The following is a 22,585-nucleotide window of genomic DNA, read 5'->3' on the forward strand; positions in this document are numbered from 1 at the left end:
AGCAACCTTTTTTCTCTTTTTTTCTATTATAGTTTGTATGTTATAAACTGTATTTACTGTTGTGCTTTGGCAATACTATATAACAGGATATAATATGGTCGTGCCAGTAAAGCCCTGCTGAATTGCATTAAATTGAGGGGGGGAGAGAGAGAGAGAGAGAGAGAGGGAGGGAGGGAGAGAGAGAGAGAAAAGTTTAATTACAATTTCCGGTTGACGGTTCAGGACGCTGTCGTGACGTCACAGCCCGGGGTTTCCACTCGAACTGCGACACCTTATGAAGCGAAACCCTCCCCCGACGGCGTCATCATCATGGCGGACGCGATCCAACACGAAGTCCTCCTGTTTCTCCGAATGCCGTCTTTCTAAAACTCTTTCAAGTCGTATTTTGGAAACATTAACTTGACTCCATACTTGTTTTTTAGGAATAAGAGCCGAGAAGAAACCGGAAGTAGTAGTGTCCAAACGTCCAAAACCGCAATCGCTTATTGGAAGCTACTCTCCCTGATCGGGAGTTAGCTAGCCAAGGGGGATAAAAGGAGGAAAAAAGGGGATCATCATCGCTTAAATTTCCAGGTAACTTTCCAAACCCGAACGTTTCAACTACTTAAAAACTCCGGGTGCGTTCTGTTGGAAGAAAAGCCGTCCAGCTGACATTGTTTACAACGTTCATGTGTTTGAATTGGTGGGAGAAGGAGCCGCTGCTAACGTTAGCTAGGGGAAGAATGGTTAGCTCGTCGGAGTGCGGCGAGTACGAGTACAAAGCAAAGTGGGGTTTTATGGATTATCTCAGACTGACTTGATAACGCAGTTTAAAAGTCTTAAAAGCGAATTATTTAACTGCGGTTTACACCGCGCCATTAGCTCTTTTGCTGGTCAACGCTAGCCGCAACTTTCTTCTGTTATTGTGCGTTAGCATCCGTGTTAACCCCCCCCCCCAGAACCGAAAACTGGACGTTTAGGTCCGCTGAGGTTAAAATGCCAGTGTGTCCTAAACTGTGTGACATTTAGCGGGAATACATTTAGCCAAAACGTTGCGTTTTTTTTTTTAGTCAATGTCGACGCGTTTTGCGGTGTAGCAGCAGAAACGGAGGCTAACGGCTAAACACAGGCAAGAAAGGGAAGCGTAATACGGGTTTAAAGCTAGCACGCTAGCGTGCCGTGTTTGTTTGTGGATATAAACTCCGCGAAATTGTGGGGTTTATTTTGGGATAGCCCTTGCCCAGTGTGTTTCTCCGCGTAGTTTACACACATAAACGTTAGCTACGTCTCCGTGTCATGCGGCTAACCCCACCCCACCGCTAATCGCCATCACCTCAGCTAGCCTAGCCTGGTGTAGTTAGCCGATAGTTGAGTCGTCTGGAAAGCGCATCGAGGACGGCGTCGTCCAAACTCGTTTACCCCGCCTCGGTGTTCGTATGGCGGGCGGGCTGTTTGCCGGTGCAAGGTGATATGAAATAGCGCTAATCTAACCAGCTTTTAAGTCGGCAACGAGGCTAATCTAGCGGCTTTTTGTCGAGATACGCAAGCGCTGCTAACTACCCCCTACGCCAGGCCTATATAGGGAATAACCATAGTAAAGTATTTATGAATTAGTTTTTGGAAGATTTGCTATTAAAACCCCCCCCCAAACAAATCTTAATTCGTTTAAGATGTGATTACGGAAAGCGCACGGAGAAGAGCGGCGCTTTTCTCCGTTCGCTTACGGTGTCAAGTCCGTGCAGATATGGATCAGAAATGGGGGGTAATCCATCGCTTATTCCCTCTCTTTTGGGAAATTTGTATTTTTCATTTTTCGTAAATATGTTATATTTAACACTTTTTTTATTTCCGCTTTCCCGATTGAGCAGACCGATGCTCTGTGTGTGTGTGTGTGTGTGTGTGTGTGTGTGTGTGTGTGTATATATGTATACTCAAAAGTTTGTGCATCAGTGACATCTGCGCATCAGTGCATCAGTGACATCTGTGTATCTGTGTCTGTTATCTTTTCCCGTTGGAAAGTGGAGGACGCCAAGCGTTCGTGTGATAAAGCACGTTCTGGGACGTAAGGAACATGGCCAGACGTGGCGAGGACGAGAGTGTCAGCAACAGCGGCGGAGAATCGAGGTAAGTAAACCGATTGCTGCTTGCGAGTGGCTTTTTATAACTTGTTTCTCCAGATCCCGAATCCGTTTTATATGCCAAAGATAACGGTGTTGATATTTCTCTTTTCGGTGTACTGCAAATGGATTTTCTTGTTGATGAAGACTACATTTGTATTTGTATTGAACATTTGTATTTGGTGTCCCAACGAATGTCCTCAGTAACTCCGATGACGAATCCGTCTCCGGCTCGGCCTCCAGTTCGACCTCCTCCAGCAGCAGCAGTGGCAGCAGCAGTAGCAGCCGGTCGGGTGGCAGCGACTCGGGAAGCGGCGCTGACTCAGCGAGCCATTCGGATTCTGACTCCGGAATGTCTAAGAAGAAGGTGGAGCCCCCGAACAAGTCGAACATCGACGGAGCGGAGGTATTGCCTAAACCAGGGATGGGCAACATGATCCAGAAGGGCCGGTGTGGGTGCAGGTCTTTGTTCCAACCAAGCAGTTATACACCTGCGTCTACAAATCAAGGTCCTTAGCAAAGACTAATAGAATGGTGACTAATAGAATCAGGTGTATATCTCCTTGGTTGGAACTAAGACCGGTAACACTTTATTTTAGGGGGTCAGAAATTACCTAGTAATTTCCTAGTAATAAGTTGGCAATTATCACATAATTTCTTAGAAATAAGGTTGAAATTACCTTGTAATTTCCTAGTAATAAGGTGCTATTTTTTACAGGTAATTTTACAGTTAACCCCAACCGTAACCCTAACCCAAATCACAAGGTAATTTCAACCTTATATCTAAGAACCCAAAGACCTGCACCCACACTGGCCCTTCTGGATCATGTTGCCCATCCCTGGAAACAGACGGCTGCTACCTCCTGAAGAAGCCTACTCTCAACCCTCTTGTTTTAAGCAATTTAGCCCAATTTAAAATCTACCTTTTTTTAACTAAAATCTTAGAAAAGTCTGTTGCTCTTCAAATAAACACACACATAGTTTTAGTATTTTGGAGCAATTTCAGTCAGGATTCCGTACCCACCACAGCACAGAAACAGCTCTCATTAAAGTTACCAACGTTTTTTTGCCCACCGCTGACTCTGGTGCTTCAATTTTAATTCTGCTTGACCCAAGTTCCGCTTTTGATACAGTCAACCACAACATCGTTTTAAATATGCCTGGAAAACTATGTTGGCAATAAGGGTACTGCTCTTGCCTGGTTCCAATCCTACCTATCTGACAGATCTTTCTCTGTTTATTATAGGAGTCCAAAGGAATTGAATCGAGTGCAACTGGACTTGGTGCATATCCGTGAAGAAGCTTGGTCTAGTCAGAAAGGCACGAACTGATGAAAACTCTTGGATGAGAGGCAAAACGTCTTCACGGATATGCACCAAGTCCAGTTGCACTCGATTCAATTCCTTTGGATAACCATGACCTGGATGAATGAGAACATTCACAGACATTTATAATAGGAGAGTTCTCCTCATCCTCAGCCCCCCTTGCATGTGGTGTCCCCCAGGGGTCAATTATTGGTACACCATTGTTTTCCATTTACATGCTCCACCTGGGTCAGATCATCCGTCATCATAATATTAGTTTTCACTATTATGTGGATGACACCCAGCTTTATGTCCTGCTTACGATACACATGGTATTTCCGTGTTATGCCTTGTTTTTCCTCTGGTTCGATGAGTCCAAATCGGAGGTCCTTTTATTCGTCCCCCCTAACCTAACTGGTGACCTGGAAAAGAGTCTAGGGAACATGTCCTCCAATGTTTAGCACTCTGCTTGCAACTTAGGTGTCTTTTTTGACTCCAAGCTCTGTTTTGACACACAAATCACCAAGGTAGTACAGTCTTGCTTTCCCCAAATTAGGAACATCACAAGAATTAAAAATTTTCTATCTGAAATGGACCTTGAAAAAGTCATCCATGCATTCATCTCATCATGTCTGGATTATTGTAACTCCCTGTATTCAGGGCTCAGTCAAAAGTCCATCGCCCACTTCTAGCTCATTCAAAACTCTGCTGCCAGTCTGTTAACAAATTCTAAGACACACTCGACACACACACACAATCACACCTAGGGAGCCTGAGAGCAGGATAAACAGTTTGGATAATGGATGGATGATTCTTTATATTTTTATATTTTTCTTTCATCACCTTATTTTAATTGTTTTTATCATAATCATTGTTTTATCGGCTCAAATTAATTTTAATTATGCTCTTGTGACTTTATCCTGACCGTGTTTTACCTTGCTCTGTTGAGCGGATCTGACATTATGTCCTTTATTTTTATTGTATTTTATTGTTTTATCTTGACTGCATTAATTTAATCCTGTTGTGTAAGGCATCCTGTAATGCTGTTCAGAAAGGTATGATAGAAATAGGTCACTATTTATTATTACCTGTGTTATTTGGGCAACCGTAGATGCAGGCTTGCATGGTATAGCAGTAGTTTATTCGAACAATTTCCAATTTGGACTTTGATTTTCTTTTTTTTCCCACCGCGTTCATCGTTGCAGTTCTGGAAATCTAACCCAAGCATTTTGGCGGTGCAGAGGTCGGCCATGCTAAGGAAGCAGCAGCAGCTCCAACAGCGGCGACAGAGCTCTTCAAATAGCGCATCCGACGAGGTTGGTGTCAAGTCAGTCAGTTTAATATTAACGTTGTAACATGTTACATGGTTTTATTCTTTTACCATAAAATTTCCAAATCCTGATTTCCCACGCTGCCTCTCGTGACCGCCAATAGCTCATCGTGATAATATTGCAAAATAGTTTGCTTGGACTTTGTTTGGAAAACTTAAAACGGCCACATAGCTGATCTTTCCTACCTCTGTGTTATATAGCGGGGTGAAGTGGATCTGACTTATCCGTTCGTATTAAGATTTTACAAACAAACCTGTTTTTGATTTTGTGTTATAGAAAATCCATAGAGATTCATTCTTTGACGCTAAAAATCTTTCTTTATATATTGTGCTACTGGAGTGAGTGAACTGCGATGCTGGTTGACGAGGTGGAGGCCAAAGGTTTAATGCTTCATTACTTTACCATAGGAGTTGCGATTTCTGGTATCTATGCTACGTACATTTTTTTTTATGTAGACGTAGCATTATATGGAAATGTTAACCTCTTATTGATGAGTTTACTCAATTCACAGCATAGAAAATCAGGAAAAACCCGGCGTCGAGTGGCTCCATGCACAATTCTAGCCTTTATTGCACCTTTTTTCCCCCCATGCTGTCGCTTTAAAGGACTCGTCGAGCAGTGATGAGTCCGACTCTTCGAGCGGATCCAGAAGAAGAAGGAGGAGAAGAAACTCTGGCTCCTCTGTGTCCGGGACCGGATCCGATTCTGGGAGTGGCTCTGATTCGGATTCTGCTTCAGCGGGGGACAACAGTGATGAGACGGCATCAGACTACGAGCCCAGCCATAAAGTCCGGAGCAGAAAGCCCCCTGCAAAGTAAGTAGATGGTTGTCCCTTTTTGTGAATGTGAAGGATGTTTAACAAATCTTCATCTGGCTTTCCATGCTGGTGTTTGTTTTTTACTTTCAGGGTGAATGCGCAAACGAGAAATAAAAGCGGTGCCCAGAGGAAGAAACCCCAGGCGGGTTCATCGTCGTCATCATCCTTCGACGACACTGCCAACGGCCACGGCAAAGTGGTGTCGGCGGGGCCGCGGCGGCAGGCCACCGTCAATGTCAGCTACAAGGAGGACGAGGAATTGCGGACAGACTCGGATGACCTTGTGGAAGTGCCAGGCGAAGATGTGCCACCGCCCGAGGAGGACGAGTTCGAGACCCTCGAAAGGGTGATGGAGAGCAGAACAGGGAGAAAAGGAGGTAAGGGGGGACGGAGACGTTCGACGAATTTTAGACAGGATTCCTCTCCTCTTATGAATATACATGCAGCAAAGTTTTTTTTAACTCCCCAACAGCTACGGGAGGTACCACCACGGTGTACACCATTGAGGCGGACGGGGACCCAAATGGTGACTTCGACGCTGCCACTGAGGTCGGCGAGACGCAGTACCTGATCAAATGGAAAAACTGGTCGCACATCCATAATACCTGGGAGACAGAGGAGAGCCTCAAACAGCAGAACGTCAAGGGCATGAAGAAGCTGGACAACTTCAAGAAAAAGGAGCAGGAGAAAAAGAAATGGTCAGCACTGAAAAATTGTTAGCAAAGATTGCTCGCGTTATTAGGGCGTATTAAGTTTTAGTCACCTCGTTATTACAAGTGCAATGTATTTATTAGCTATTAGGCTCTCTAACGTTACATTTTTCTCCTTTCTAGGTTGAAGTCAGCATCGCCGGAGGACGTCGAGTATTTGAACTGTCAGGAGGAGCTCATGGATGACTTGCACTCGCAGTATCAGGTCGTCGAGCGGATCATCGGTATGATCCACTTTGTTATGAATCGACATATTTATGCATTCGGATTATACGTATCTTAGCAACTCAATCGAATGAATCCTCACCTTTTTTCTTTCCGAGCAGGGCACTCAAACCAGAAGTCGGCTGCTGGCTACCCGGACTACCTGTGCAAGTGGCTGGGCCTGCCATACTCGGAGTGCAGCTGGGAGGACGGCGCGCTCATTGCCCGGAAGTTCCAGCGGTGCATTGACGACTACGTGAGCCGAAACCAGTCCAAGACCATCCCGTCCAGAGACTGCAAGGTGGTTTGTTATGCGTCGTTCTGTGAGAATGTGAGCGGACAGCATGACCCTTATGAACTGCTAACGCGTGTCGCTGCCGTTGTCTGTCTTACAGGTGCTGAAGCAGAGGCCTCGGTTTGTGCCAATGAAGAAGCCGCCATCCTATGCGGGGGGCGATGGGCTCGAGCTCCGGGACTACCAGATGGACAGCTTGAACTGGATGGCTCACTCGTGGTGCAAGTATGACTCGATGGGACCCTGGGTGGTGTTGGGTGGGGTGATGGAGTGATTTCAGTCCTATGAAAACTTTTAACTTCTTAATACCGAACCCCTTTCTTCTCCCCTAACCCCTTTCTTCGCCCCGTCTATAGGGGTAACAGCTGCATCCTCGCTGATGAAATGGGCCTGGGCAAGACCATCCAGACCATCTGCTTCCTTAACTACCTCTTCCACGAGCACCAGCTATACGGGCCTTTTCTGCTTGTTGTGCCACTGTCCACACTCACTTCCTGGCAAAGGGAGATCCAGCTGTGGGCACCGCGGATTAACGTGGTGGTTTACCTCGGCGATGTCAGCAGCAGGAACATGGTTTTTTCTCTTTTTCTTTACTCTTATAATATCTTAAAAAATCGAATTTCGTGACAAGCAAGATGCAACAAATTACTTCCTTTAGGTTTATATCTCTTTTTTTGTTTTTAGATCCGAATGCACGAGTGGATGCACGTCCAGAATAAGAGGCTGAAGTTCAATGTCCTCCTCACAACGTATGAAATCCTCCTCAAGGATAAGGTCGGCTACTTCTCCCACTCGCAATTTCTTTGATTTGTTTTTATTCGCATTTTTTCTTAAGTTTCGTTTGTCTTTTTATTTAATGAAACCGATGCTTTTTAACGTAGTCGTTCCTGGGGGCCGTAAACTGGGCGTTCATTGGCGTGGATGAGGCGCACCGCCTGAAAAACGATGACTCCCTTCTCTACAAGACCATGATTGACTTCAAGTCCAACCACCGGCTGCTCATCACGGGAACCCCGCTGCAGAACTCGCTGAAGGAGCTCTGGTCCCTGTTGCATTTCATCATGGCTGAGAAGTAGGTCACATTTCATCAGCAGCAGCAGTGTCAAAACAAAAAGTGATTTCCAATTTGTCTGTAAACTGATGTATTTGTCTCACTCTCTTGTGTTCAAGGTTCCACTCTTGGGAGCTGTTCGAAGAGGAGCATGGCAAGGGCCGGGACTCAGGCTACACCAGCCTGCACAAGGAGCTGGAGCCGTTCCTGCTGCGCCGGGTCAAGAAGGATGTGGAGAAGTCGCTCCCAGCCAAAGTGGAGCAGATCCTTCGGGTGGAGATGAGCGCTATCCAGAAGCAGTACTACAAGTGAGACATCCTGGTGGTTTTTCTGCCGTATACTATCCGAAGTGTACTATGGATAACGAAAAGAGACATGATGTGCGGGATAACCCATTTTACTTCTTCTTGCCAGGCAATGCAACTTTGATGAGTTGCCTAGCATTCACGTTCTCTTGATAATAATCTTTTTTTCTGAACTGTGCTCATTACAATCAAGCTGAGGAGGTACCAGTTGTGATTTGTACCTATGTTCCAGGTGGATCCTGACTAGGAACTACAAGGCGCTGAGCAAAGGTGCCAAGGGCAGCACGTCGGGCTTCCTCAATGTAATGATGGAGCTGAAGAAGTGCTGCAACCATTGCTACCTCGTCAAGCCACCCGAGGATGGCGAGTTCCATAGCAGGGCTGATGCCTTACAGGTTGGTTTCGTCCCTTCTCACCCCCAAGATGGGGGCCCGATTCTATGATATGTATTGCACGACCTGATTGAAGATGTAAAATCCAGTGAGCTGAATTGCAACAGATGGTAATCAAACAGGAAAAAGGGTTCATTTTAGTGACAGTCTGCGGAAAGAAACTGTTTTTATGTATATGTATAATATGTATATAATTGCTCCTTCAATGTGAAGTGCTTTGGGTGTCTAGAAAAGCGCTATATAAATGTAATGATTGTTATTATTATTATCTGGTTGTTTTGGGGTGCAGTGCTCTATAGTGCCTGCCAGAGAGGAGGAGTTGGAACATGTTGTTACCAGGGTGTATGATGGGTCTGCAGTTATGTTGCCTGCCCGTTTCCTGAGTCTGGAGGTGTATAAGTCCTGAATGGAGGGCAGGTTGGCACCTAACTGTCCGTTGTTGTAGTCTGTCCCTGTCCTGTTTGGTGGCCGAACCAAACCAGACAGTGATGGATGTGCAGAGGATTGCAGTGTAAAACTGAATCAACAGTTCCTGAGGCAAGTTGGAATTTATTGAGCTGGTAGAGAAAGTACATTCTCTGCTGGGCCTTTTTGATAATTGTCTCTATGTTGGATGCCCACCTTAGGTCTTGGGAGACTGTGGAACCCATAAGTCTAGGTTTTCACCATAGACACTGTGCTGTTGAGTATGATGAGGGGGGTAGTGTTGGGAGACTCCTCCTGAAGTCGACTGTCATCTCCGCTTTTTTGAGCATATTTAGCTGCAGGTTGTTATGGCTGCATCAGAGGGCCAGCTGATCAACCTCCTGTCTGTATGCAGACTAGTCACCACCCTGGATAAGGCCAATGTTGGTTGTGTCATCTTCAAACTTCAGGAGTTTAACAGACGGGTCACCTGAGGTGCAGTCATTTGTGTAGAGGGGCAACAGTAGGGGGAGAGCACACATCCCGGGGGGGGGGGGGCAGTGCTGATTGTCTGGGTGCCAGATGCAATTTTTCCCCAGCCTCACCAGTTTCCTTCTGTCTGTCAGGAAGTTTTTAATCCACTGGCAGATTGGGGCTGGTACAATGAGCTGTGTGAGTTTGGAGTGAAGGATATCTGGGACGATGGAGTTGAATACTGAGCTGAAGTCCACAAACAGGACCCTTGCGTGTGTCCCTGGGGAGTTGAAGTGTTGGCAGATGTAGTGCAAGCCCATGTTGACTGCATCCTCCACTGATCTGTTTGGTTGGTAGGCAAACTGCAGGGGGTCAAGCAGGGGACCTGTCATTTCCTTCAGGTAGGCCAAAACCAGTCTCTCAAAGGATTTCATGACCACAGATGTTAGGGCAATGGGCCTGTAGTCATTTAATCCTGTGATACGGGATTTCTTGGGGACTGGGATGATAGTGGAGCTCTTGAAGCAGGAGGGGACTTCACATAGCTCCAGTGATCTGTTGAAGGTCAGTGTGAAAATGGGGGCCAGCTGGTCAGCACAGACTTTAAGACAGGAAGGTGAAACGCTATCCTGGTCTGGTGCCTTCCTCGTCTTCGTCTCAGGAAGAGCTGGTGAACGTTCTCAACACAGATCCTGAGTGCGGGTGGGGGTTCAGTGGGGAGGGGAGAGTGGTTGGGTTGTGTATTGTGGCTGGAGAGGGTGACGGGTGTGAAAGTTTGTTCTGTTTTTGTTTTTTTTTTTATTCTTAATTTTTCACAACAGTATAAATTAGAAAATTTATATCAGTGCAAAAGCAGTTTCATTTTCCTCTGCCACTCAGGTTTTTTTAAACTTACAAGAGAAATTAAAAGTAAAAAAAATAAAATGAGAAATTTAAAAATAAGCAAATTTTATGAACTTCATACAATTTGGGAGAGGTAGATTGTGCACATAAGAGTCTATACGGGAGAGAGGTGATATGAGCATTCTCAGTCTGTGGTAGGAAGAGTGTGAAGGTTCCCAATGAGTGGTAGGGAAAAGGAGTGTGAGGGTAAAGAGAGAGGGTGTATAAAAAATGTCATTTATTCAGTATCTTCCCAAAACCAGGCCATAAGGGCCTTACATATTTGACCCACTTGGTCTAAAATTTAATGAACTTATTTTTCTGAAGACAGAGGGAAAAAATAATCTTTTCCATAACATAAATGTCTTTTACTATATCTATCCAGTGGTACCAACTGTTCCGGTTTACACGTAGTAGCTACGGATTTGACCCTCTACTATGGTGTCACGAGAAAGGTCATAAATGCTACGTTTTTCTGGATCCCCCCCCCCCCCCCCGCCAGTTATCTACCAGTTATCTACTAACTTGGGCATCCAATGAGAAGCCGAAATAGGCGAGACTAATCACAACTACGAGAGTTCATAAACAGCTGCAATGTAAGCGGTCTTTCTCTGTAGCAAGAAGAACCTGTGTGAGTTTAGCGAAAAAATTAAATGCAGTGCCAGTGATGACGGCGTCTACCTCAAAGAAAGTTAGGACTTGCCACCAAAAGTTTAGTATTCTAAACTATTTTCGTTTATCAAACCGAGTAAACTCTGATTTTTATGCGTATTGTGAGTACTGCAGATGCGACATTTCCATCAATCATGGTGGGTTGAACGATTTAATACAGCACAATAAAACCATCAAACATGGCAGATATGCAAAAGTCGTCAGAGATGACAAATCAGTTGATGGATTTTTCACTGACCGACACAACGCAGAGACGTTATTTACCAATTTTATTATAGAGCACAATTTACCTATTTCTGGACAGCAAAATCGCCTCAACGTATGCGCGTTTAAGAACCAAGACAACTGCTATTACACAAAGCTTGGCAGCTACGTCGACGGTCGACTTGGCCACTATATTAAAAGTCAGATTTTTCGCATTTGCGGCTGACGGCAGCAATGATAAAGACACACAACTATATCCAGTTGTACGATATTTTAATGAAGAAGTAGATAGGGTCGTGACTCAACTTCTTGCATTATCTGCATATGAAGAGGTCCAGTCAACAGTCCTGTTAAACATTTTACCTGAGTCACGTCAGTGAAGGTAGTTAGTTGTGTTGTTGATTAAATGGACTACGCTCTGAGTAGAGCTTCGCCTGCTGTGTCTTTTTCACAACATAACGGAGATATTTCAAAATGCATGGGGTCTATTCCTACGTAAGTTTCACCACATGCAGTACCATGTAATTCCAGTGGAGGGAAGAAGGGTGAAACTGACGTAGGATTAGATGCCATGCATTTTTAGATATGGTGGGTGGTCTTTAAAAATGAATAATTCTACAGGTTCTGGAGCACCTGTTAAGATAGACGTCATCATGAACACCAGTACATACCAAGATATTTAAATAACAAAACAATGCACCCCCCACCCCTTCGCAAATCAGCCTGGAAAATTTCCATTTTCATTTAAAAATTTGACTTTAGAATGCAATTCACTTATGATTATCTGCTTATATAAGTACACATATCAAATAGTGAAATATTAAGTGTTTATAGACACGTTTATACAGTTTAAAGCATTTTTAATCATGAAAAAAACTGGTTTAAGCAGGTGGTTTTAATGTTGTGGCTGATCGGTGTAAATTAGATCAGTAATCTAATGTCATCTAATAGTCTGTGGGGAATACCCTGTGTTAAAGTGATGGTTAACCCACCCTAAAAAAGTTAGCTTTTCTCTTACCTTGGGAAATTGTCTAATGACATCCAATTTAAAGGAACAGTGCTGTGCTTTTCAAAGCCTTGTAGTGGAGCAAATATACAGTAATTTAACGTACAGTACTTGATGTAGTACTTCTAGCCTAATTCACAGACTGTTGTTTGACCCTTTCAAATACACATGTGAAACGAATAACGATACCAATAAGTCAACGACAATACATTTAGAATGGTCTGGAGTACTTTTTTTTCGAGTTCACTTTGTCTTTGATGACCATGTTTTGTTTTTTATAGGCAAATTCTGGTTTTTCACCCTTGCTGTTCTGGTTTTAAATTTTTCAATGTTGGCACCTGTGTCAGTCCACTCCTGTATTGTGTGGGGTTCAGGAAGTAACCAACGCTTTGTGAGCGCTTTTTTACCAGTGGATGTCAAAATGCCAAATAAATATTCATCAGGCTGTCCTGCCTGGAAATCAGCATTTCCTAACAATAATGTGGAAAGTTGCAAAGGCAGATCATTGTTAAGTATGCTTTTTCAATGCTTTGTGAAGCCCTGCCCAGAACGGTTTTATCATTAGGCACTCCCAGAATATGTGCCAGTGACTGGCGTCCTGAATTCCACACTGTCACCAACATATGGCATCCCCCCAATAAAAAAATGGAACATAACTTTTTAAAAAAAAAATGGAGAAGGTGGAAGGAGCACACATTTCATCAGCAGCTGCGGCATTCTGTTTTGGTGTAATAAAAAATGGAATAAAACTCTTAAAAATATAAAAGGTGGCACGAGTACTTTGAGGGGCTGATGAATGAAGAAAATGAGAGAGAGAGAAGGTTGGATGGTGTGGGGATAGTGAATCAGGAAGTGCAGTTGATTAGCAAGGAGGAAGTGAGAGAAGCTATGAAGAGGACGAAGAGTGGAAAGGCAGTTGGTCCTGATGGCATACCTGTGGAGGCATAGAGATGTTTAAGAGAGATGACAGTGGGGTTTTTAACTAGATTGTTTAACACAATTGTGGAAAGTGAGAGGATGCCTGCGGAGTGGAGAAGAAGCATACTGGTAGCGATTTTCAAGAACACGGGCGATGTGCAGAACTGTACCAACTAGAGAGGTATAAAGTTGATCAGCCACAGCATGAGGATATGGGAAAGAGTAATGGTGAGTTTTGGCACCCTTGTCTCGAACCACGCTCTAATATAATAGTGTCTGAAAGGTACCCGTTTATTTTTTATTCAGGCAGGCTAATGGTTTATTATATAGCGTACGGATGCCTTTTGCAAAGTTTTTGTGCATGCCAAATCTTTCAAGAACGTTGTATAAGAATGGCCAACTCACTGCCTTCCCCAGCACCCAGACTAACTAAGAAGGCTTCCAATTTATTCTGTTGGATATGGTTGAATATGTGCAATGACCGTCTAATGCTATCGTGAGCTTGTCTTTGTGGGATAAACCAAGTCTAGTCATTATGTCTAAGCTGGGGAAAGATCTTTTCAAGTCGTCTGGCAAGGATGTCTGTATGTAATTTGTAATCATCATTCAACACTGAAATTGGTCTGTATGATCCACATTCTAATCTGTCCTTATCCTCCTTTGGGATAACTGAGATCACTGCCTCCCTCCATGATGGAGGATTTTAGCATGCATTAAGGATGTATTGCAAGCCCGAAGAAGGCTTGGTATTAACTCAAGTTGAAAAGCATTAAGGCTGTGACACACCAGGCCGACGAACGTCTGGCCGTCGGTGGGCATCTGTGGCCCTAGTTTTTTGCGGTGTGTCCCACACTGTTGGCACTAGTTGGACCCCTGTTGCCAGCTTTTTGGCCGATTCAGCATGTTGAATCGGCGGTGGAACCCGTCGGTGAGAGTGATCACTCTTATTGGCTGTTCAGCTTAGCGAATCAGTGCACAAGAAGACAAACAGAAGTTACGAAAGCAAGCAAACAACAAAATCAAGAGGCCACACACAGAAGGCTCAAGAAGCTAATTTTTTTCACAAAAACATGGCAATCTGGAATGAAGAAACTGAAGACCAGCTGTTCAGCATGATTCAGGAGAGGCCAGCTCTGTATGACATTACAGAAAAACGTTATGCCAACCAAGTGGTGAAAATAGAACTCTGGCGTGAGATTGAAAATAAACTTGTTATATCAGGTAAGATTTTCTTTTTGGCCATTGAACTCTTTAGAAATTGTTCGTAATTGTTTCTGTTGTTGTTTGCTAGCACACGGTAAATATCCTGGGTCATCCGGTTTCAAATTTTGAATGATGAATACAAACTGCTGCCACCCGCTGGTATGAAGAGTTATTTTCTCTTACGCAGGCGCAGACATACATGCTAGTTGGCCGTTGGCTGTAGTCTTTGCGGTGTGTTCAAGTGCTAATTTTTGGCCTAGATGCAGGCGACGTGAGGCGACACAACAGTCGGCCTTCATCGCCGCTAGTTCTCTGATGTCAATTTGGTGTGTCTGGGCCCTTATTCCACTCTAACCAGAAGCCATCCGGACTGGGTGACTTATTCGCTTTGAGCCTGGAGATGGCAATGTTTGGATCTGTTTCAGTTACTGCAGCTGTTAATGTTTGACGTTAATGCTCTCTTGCACAGAGATTTTTTTTTTTTGTGGTTATGTTGGATATATATGTTTTTGAAGTTTTTTTGTAGTTTGGATATATGTGTTCTTGTGGTTTGGCTGTGTGTTTTTGTCTTTGTGCTGCACTGCTGTGGGCTGGGAGAGGTGATATTTCATTTGATTTCATATGTGCAGGTGCATGGAATGAAATGACAAATAAATGTTCCTCATTCTTGATTCCTGATTTTGTTCCTCTGATAGAAGTGAATTGAGAGAATCAACAAGGACTTTTTAAATGTTTTTTTGTATTTCGTCTTGTTTATATTGTATAGTCTTAGAGCAGTGGTACTCACTAATTTTCTTAGGAGAGCCACTTATGAGTAAGACGTTACTGCTGTCACATTATATTCGAATATCGAATTTAATTTCGAATTTGCATAAAAACACGAGATTCGAACATAAATGGGGAAATTCGAATTAAATAAATAAATAAGCCGATAAATAAATAAATAAATAAATTGGTTGATTGTACTTTAGAATTATTAATTAATCAATGTCAAAAATGCCAAAAGTAGGCTACGGCAAGAATTCCAGCTCTAATTACCCATAAGTCCATTACCCATAAGTCCATGGAGCGGAAACGTAGGCCTAGGCTGCAGCCAGAAACAAGAAAATGGAGGAATTTGGTGCTGCCGACAACGAGCCCGATGATCAGCATACCAGAAAGATCGTCAGTCCAGAGAATCTTAGGAGTGCGATTTGGAAACACTTTGGTTTTTGGACTGTAAATGGAAAGACTGAAAACAAGGACAAGGTAATATGCAAACTATGTGAGCGTGAACTAGCATGCCATAGTTCCACGACCAACCTACGGTCTCACATGCAGTTCCATCATCCGGCCGAATACAAAGAACTGCAGGACCCTGCTGGTGCGTCTGCTGCTAAACAACCGAGGCTGATAACGTTTTTCTCACCTTCGGCTGCTCTGTCCTCTACATGAAAAGAGGCGGTCACTTCACAACTCACCAAATTCATATGTAAAGACATGCGGCCAATAAGCATCGTGGAAGGTGGAGGCTTTAAAGATTTTCTCCGTGAAATTGAGCCACGTTACACTATCTCGAGCAGAACCACAATAACTAAAAACACTGTGAAACTCTACGATACACCTCGTGAAAATGTACGCCAGATACTAAGCGATAAGGAAATTGCACTCACTACAGATGGGTGGACGTCTAGCCACAGACGCTTATGTTACAGTTACAGCACACGTAATGTGGGAGGCATGGGAACTGAACGATTTTGTCCTACAAACGAAAGATCTGAGAAGTAGCCACACTGCAGAAAATGTCACGGAGTGCATTTCTGGCACACTGAGGGATTTTCACATTCCCCGTGAATCGGTGATCGCAGTCACAACAGACAATGCACATAACTATGTGCATGCAGCTGTGGAGAGGTACCTCGATACCGTTAACATACCTTGCATGGCACATACAATCAATCTAGCTGTACGTAAAGGGCTAGACGTCAGAGCCATAGACACGACACTTAGCAGGCTAAAGAAAGCAGCCGCACATTTCGGCAGGTCACCTACCGACAGCTACCTATTGGAGGATAAACAGCGTTTGCTGGGCTTGAAAACTGATAAATTAATTAACGATTGCATTACGTGATGGAATAGTACATATGAAATGATCTGCAGGGCATCGGAACAACAGGCAGCTGTTGCAGCTGTAATATTTGAGAAAAAATTGTCAAATCTCGAACTAACCACAACTGAATGGTCCATAGTCGAACAGATGCGTGAAATACTTAGACCGTTCAAGATTGCGACTGAGGCTTTTTCAACTAACAAATATCCCACAGCTTCTGCTGTATTGCCTTTACAGCATGTACTACTGTGTCAACTTGGCTCACCCATTCCTAATGCAATGCCCAGCTTGAGAGAAATGACCGCAAAGATCGACACAGATTTGAGGAAGCGTTATGACAAAAATAACGAAGCAACATTCATGTTATTGAATAAAGCAGCATACCTGGATCCCCGCTTTCATAGTTTAATGCATTTATCAGAGGAACAGAAGGACCAAGTGCACGCAAACATTAAAGAAGAAATGGCCGTGAGATTGAAAGTGGGACGGATGAGCATTCGTTAAGCTCAGACACTCACGCACGAAAAACGGCCCTGACGGCAATGGAGAAACATACAAGGGAAGGGGCGAGACGAGAGACGACCAAGAAAATGTACTGCACCAAGAGATGTGGTCCTACCGAAGAGAGACAACGATGCCAGCAGACAGCAGTCCTCTTCTATGGTGGAAGACGCTGGGTAGCGCAAAATATCCCCACCTGGCGCAGCTTGCAAGAAAGTAGCTGAGTGTTCCCGGGACATCAGAGCGTTCTGAGCGAGTCTTTTCCACAGCTGGGAATATTGTTAACAAGAAGCGCTCCGCTCTTGACACTGAACACGTTAACCAGTTGATATTCCTGGTGAATAATTTGTAGCCTCCCAGTCCAGTTAGGCCTATGTGTAGGCTATGTATAATCATATTTACAAAGGCCACATAACCCACTATTTTTTATTTTATTATTACTATTATTATTTATTTTAGTTATTTAGTTTGGTGGGCTTGCCTAGGCTACTTATAGGCCACGTTCTGTTAGTAGCCTACGTTACATTGCCATGGCAGCGCTGAATGCAGCCCAATTGCCATGAGGATTATTGACATTATTATTACTTTTTTGTGAAGCATACTCTGTGGTAATTGTTTTTGAAAATATGGCAACATTTGACTTCATAATTTGCATTAAACTTCACTAATTATTTCGACCGAAATATTTTGTCTGTCTGCTTGTCCCCTCTTGTGGATACAAATGGTAAAACGCATGATCAAAATAATTACTGGTCAATAAATTACGGGTTATTTTTAGTCTTGCCATTTTAAAGGCCTTTTTTTACGTGGAAATTCGAACACAATTCGAATATGGGTACAATTTGCCACGAATATCGAATATGTTTTTTTCTTAAAGTGACAGCCCTATTCCTCGTAGAGCCACAGAGATTGCAGATATAACTAGGGTGTTTTTTTTTATCATCACTCTCAAGATATTTACCATCTTTGTGTATGTTAAAAAAAAATAGTACCATGCTTTCCATCCTTACATCTCTTTTTATTATTCTCAATTAATAATTGAGAATTACATTACATTATCAAAATATATAATACTTGTTTGTGAGTTTGTAAAGCTGGGAGTGGAACCCATCTTATGTGTGCATGTACATATGCAATTATACATAAGCATTATCAACATGAAAAAAATGTTTCGCAAATACAAAGCTACACACATAGGCTATACGTCTACCCATGATCCCACGCTGTTACGTAGCCTACGTTCTTTGACGTATCTTCAGTATGCTGCCATCTGCTGGATAATTCATTTCAATGTGCTAAAACAGGACACAAACGGAACCTATAGAAGTAAGTTATAGCTATGTTCTTATTGTTATCAGTGGATCTATATGAGGCGCAAAACAAAGTCTCACGGGCTGCATATGGCTCACGGGCTGCATGTGGCTCACGGGCTGCATGCGGCTCGCGAGCCGCGTAAAGAGTAACACTGTCTTAGAGTCTGGGTCCCTTATTTTGGGTGATTTTGTTAGCCGCTTGTTGTTTTTGTAGCTTCCTTGCTAAAAGTTTAGTTGAATTTGAGCCTGACTCATAGTATTTCTGTTTTGTAAGTATCATCTTTTTCAATTTCCTGTGGTTACAATATATTTATTTCGTTTCTGATTTTCTTTATTTTTGTCATCAGATTTGGTTTTTGTTCCCTTTTGTGTTGTGTCTCAAGATCTTTTAATTCTTTATTAAGGTTTATTAGTCTTAATTGTTTTTCTTTCTGTTCATGGGCACAGAAGGATATAATTCTCCCCCTAACAACTGCTTAATGCACCCCCTCCTATAGCCAAATAAGCCTCTCTCTTAACTTTCTCTTCTAGAAACTGTCCGCCCCCCTTTCTCCCCAATTGTACTTGGCCAATTACCCCGCTCTTCCGAGCCGTCCCGGTCGCTGCTCTACCCCCCTCTGCTGTTCTGGGGAGGCTGCAGACTACCACATTCCTCCTCCGATACATGTGGAGTCACCAGCCGCTTCTCTTCACCTCACAGTGGGGAGTTTCGCCAGGGGGACGTAGCGCGTGGGAGGATCATGCTCTTTTTATAGGATAGAAAGAGTCAACTAAAATGCAATGTTTTTTTTCCTGCCACTTCTAAAATCATTTTGAATAAACCATCATATCTACTCATTTTGTCAGATTGAATGTGTCTTGGCTGTCATTTGTTGGTGTGTGTGTGTGTGTGTGTGTGTGTGTGTGTGTGTGTGTGTGTGTGTGTGTGTCCGTGTGTGTGTGTGTGTGTGTGTGATATTGGGGGTGCATTCAGCAGACTCCGGAATCTCCCCCGTCCCTGCCGCCAGTAACGCTTCATCTTCGGTGTACACATTGCGTGTCTGTCCAGTGGGTCCCAGTCTCTTTCTTGGTTCTAGTCTCTTTCTTGGTTCGGTACAGTCTTTTGCCCAATGATCAAGGGCGCCACAGTTCCACAGTTCCAACATTTCTCAGAGTTTAATCTCTGATCTGAGGGGGACCACAGCACACTGCCTCTCCCTCTGCCTCTGTTGGGGCTCTCCTGAGTCAGAAACAGTGCCAGCTGCACCATTTGAAGCTTGTCAGTCATTTGAGGTTTGGCTTGTTGTGCTTTTGTCTCTGAGAGTTTCATATTCTTTTCAACATGGATGGCATGCTCTTGAACAGCATTCAAACATCCTCTGTCCCAGTGTTGCGTATCTGGTGGGTGATTTCTTCCTCCATGCCATCCAGGAGACTGTTCATGAACTGCTGTTCATACATGGAGTCATTTTATCCGTTCAGTGGTGATAGACCACTCTTTTCTCTGACATTAGTCAATCTGACTAAAAGGTTAGCCTTTATTGTCCCCCATTTCATGATGGCTGGTATATTGTCTCTCATTCTGCCACACAGTCCCTCTACATGGTGCCGATAATCGGCATTGTCTACCCAGTTATAATAGTAAGTTTAATCCTCGGCTGTACCTGCTTGGTGTGGAGGTGGGGCGGTTGCTGCGCTCCACGTGACGGGCTCTTCTGCTGCAGTCAGCTATTCTCGGGCCTCTTTGTATAGATAGGCAGGCTGAGATCCGTCTGCGGCAGGTTGCTGCTGGTCTGAGGGTCTCTGATGAGCGGCTGAGATGGGGAGGAGATCCAGGTCTTTCTGTGAAAGCTGAAGACAGTGATATTTTTTGCCCCCCCCCCCATATCTCTTCTCACTATTCTTTTGCCTATTGCTTTTCTCTGCCTCCTCTTTCCACATCATGAACGCTTTCTAATTTGCTTTCCCTTTCCCTTTTTCTCTTTCATATTTTCCCATATTAGCCTGCAGTTTTTTCAGGGTTTTTTTTCCCCTTAGCATTTTCATGAAATCCAAATTTCTTTTTCCACATTGAAAGCTGTTTACATGAGTCATCACCATGTCTTTCACACATAATTTTCTCACATCCTGTCATACAAGACTTGTCAGTTAAAAGTTTGCTTTGTTTTTTCCCCTATTCTGCTATCCTGCAGTCACCCTCTTACCCAGAAATTTCCTTTCCTGACCATTCAATTGACATGATTAATTATTTTCTTTGCCAATGGGTTGTCACCCCTAAGTGAATGTCATTACCTTCATACATTTTCCCATTGTCTTCAATACTCTATCCTCATCTAAATAAAAAGCCGTATCACACAATTCCTTTCGCCACAATCTCACAGTCTCTTCTCAACCAGGGAGTCATCTACGAGCTGTCTTCAGGGGAGTTAGACTTCCCGAGTCTTAGACGATTTTTCAACCCCTTCACCAGACTGGCCTGCCAAATTTAATCCGTGCGGAGAGTGGGTCAAAGAAGAATGAGTTAGGCATCCCGGACGAGCCCCCAAATTGTCATGGCAATTATTTAATTCCACTCTGACATTAAATGAGGAGCAAGACAAAAATCTTACAGTTTTGGTCACACTTAAATATGTTCATGAAAAAACGCACAAGCCTAAATACTTAAGTCCACGCCGATCAGTACAGTACAGTCTCTCTTATAGGGCAGTTGTCTGGGCTAGTTCATGTTGGATGACGTTATGCTCTTTGGTGGGTGTATGTGGGGGAGATGGAGAAGCTAACGGTACGGAGTGAGTTTTGTAACTAATGTTATGGCATGCTTTTCTTACCAACCCAGTGGGTTTTATGGCATCTGGCATGCTCCTCTTACCTTAGAAAAGTGGTCCAACTCCTCGATGCTTCTCTTCTATGTTTGTGTTGTTGGAGTGAGTGTCGTGCTGTGCTTCGTTTGAGTGAAGGCTGCGACAGAGGTGAGCATGTTGCGTATTGGACTTTTTTTAATCGTCTGGCTGATAAAAATATGGCGATAACGACGATATGAAAAACTATGAATATCTAAGCTGATAATCGGCCATACCGATAATTGGTCAATTAAGCTCGACTAAGCCGGAGGTAACACGGGATTGCCTGTGTTGCAGCCACATGCAACACAGGCACAGTTTAGCAGGTAAAAACAAAAAACAAAAACGCTCCACCGTGCCTATTTGATGCACCCTGTCCATGTCCAGTGTATTTTAAGGGTTAGTCCTCACAGACAGCAGTAACATATGATAACATATAACTTCAGTTGTTCTGCTACAGTTGTATGTTGTACTGAAATCCACTGAATGTGTTACAGGTAACATTTAGGTGAAATGTGTGGCAGTGCCTTGTTCAGGAAACACAAAGTTGAATTTTATTATGTCAGCAGCAGCATCATGTTGTATATTTAATTTGCTAGCCAGAAAGTGAGGAACATCTGATGAAAGTAAAACATGTATTCAAAGTCATTGTTAGAACTGTAATGGTGTTATTAAATACTATCAGTACTTGATATCAGCAAGTACCCAAATGTACGTACTTCTTCTTGTACTTGGTCTGAAAAAAAGTGGTATCGGCGTATCCCTATTTATATGTTTGTGAAGGTCAATGTGAGATGTTTCATATTTGGACTATTCCAGGAACTTGTTTCACTTTTCCAGTGTGCAAAACAATTAAACAATTGAATTAAAGGACAAAAAAAATTGAATTGAAACAAAACTCGTTAGTTATTGCGCTAACCCAATCCTAGGTGTTCAAATAACTTTAGGAATTGAAGTGAGATGATCTATATGTCCCTGGTTTTATTGTTGTGGTGGTGGGATTGCAGCTTGTCGGAAATAGTTCTTTGTAGTGTGTCCGATTTTAATTCGGTGTATTTCGTTTGAGAATCGATTTTGTTTTGATTGTTCCCCACAGCGACAAACATGTTTTTTTGTATAAAATTTGCACAATGTTTAATGTAAGCTCGTCTTTTTCCCCTTAGCACTTGATCCGCAGCAGCGGGAAGCTGGTCCTGCTTGACAAACTGCTGGTGCGGCTAAAGGAGCGTGGCCACCGTGTCCTCATTTTTTCCCAGATGGTCCGGATGCTGGACATCCTGGCCGACTACCTCCGGAGCCGGCAGTTCCTCTTCCAGGTTAAGTGCATGTGTTATTGCTGTTTTAATTACACCCCCCCCCAATTATCCCCCCCCCACACACACACACACGAGAGTAATAAAGAGAGAGGTTGCCAGGGTGACATAGCAAAAACTCGTGTGCCACTGCTTCTTGTGGAGGATAGTACAATTGTATTAAAAGCAGGGACGAAGAACAGCTGCCTGATGATAGGTGATGTCATCAAACATTGTGTCGAACAAGTGAGACGCCGTTATCTTCTGATGAATCGGAACCTGTAAACACATTGTACTGGATA

The 22,585-nt window shown here is 43.5% G+C and overlaps 1 protein-coding gene across 3 annotated transcripts in view; it reads left to right on the forward strand.

The window, feature by feature from the left end:
- Positions 1-319: 319 nt before the first annotated feature.
- chd1 (chromodomain helicase DNA binding protein 1) overlaps positions 320-22,585 on the forward strand; it is a 145,268-nt gene continuing 123,002 nt past the window's right edge. For all 3 annotated transcript variants that reach the window (XM_056290539.1, XM_056290540.1, XM_056290541.1), the window contains exons 1-16: positions 320-573; positions 1,999-2,103; positions 2,301-2,502; positions 4,606-4,716; positions 5,337-5,545; positions 5,639-5,925; positions 6,021-6,246; positions 6,382-6,482; positions 6,585-6,763; positions 6,858-6,982; positions 7,114-7,330; positions 7,442-7,531; positions 7,639-7,829; positions 7,928-8,116; positions 8,346-8,508; positions 22,155-22,307. In XM_056290539.1, coding sequence (XP_056146514.1) covers positions 2,051-2,103; positions 2,301-2,502; positions 4,606-4,716; positions 5,337-5,545; positions 5,639-5,925; positions 6,021-6,246; positions 6,382-6,482; positions 6,585-6,763; positions 6,858-6,982; positions 7,114-7,330; positions 7,442-7,531; positions 7,639-7,829; positions 7,928-8,116; positions 8,346-8,508; positions 22,155-22,307 — 2,496 coding nt within the window. In that variant the 5' untranslated portion in view covers positions 320-573; positions 1,999-2,050. The remainder of the gene's footprint in view (positions 574-1,998; positions 2,104-2,300; positions 2,503-4,605; positions 4,717-5,336; positions 5,546-5,638; positions 5,926-6,020; positions 6,247-6,381; positions 6,483-6,584; positions 6,764-6,857; positions 6,983-7,113; positions 7,331-7,441; positions 7,532-7,638; positions 7,830-7,927; positions 8,117-8,345; positions 8,509-22,154; positions 22,308-22,585) is intronic.

This window comes from Lampris incognitus, chromosome 12, assembly GCF_029633865.1.
Source record: "Lampris incognitus isolate fLamInc1 chromosome 12, fLamInc1.hap2, whole genome shotgun sequence".
NCBI classification, from domain to species: domain Eukaryota; kingdom Metazoa; phylum Chordata; class Actinopteri; order Lampriformes; family Lampridae; genus Lampris; species Lampris incognitus.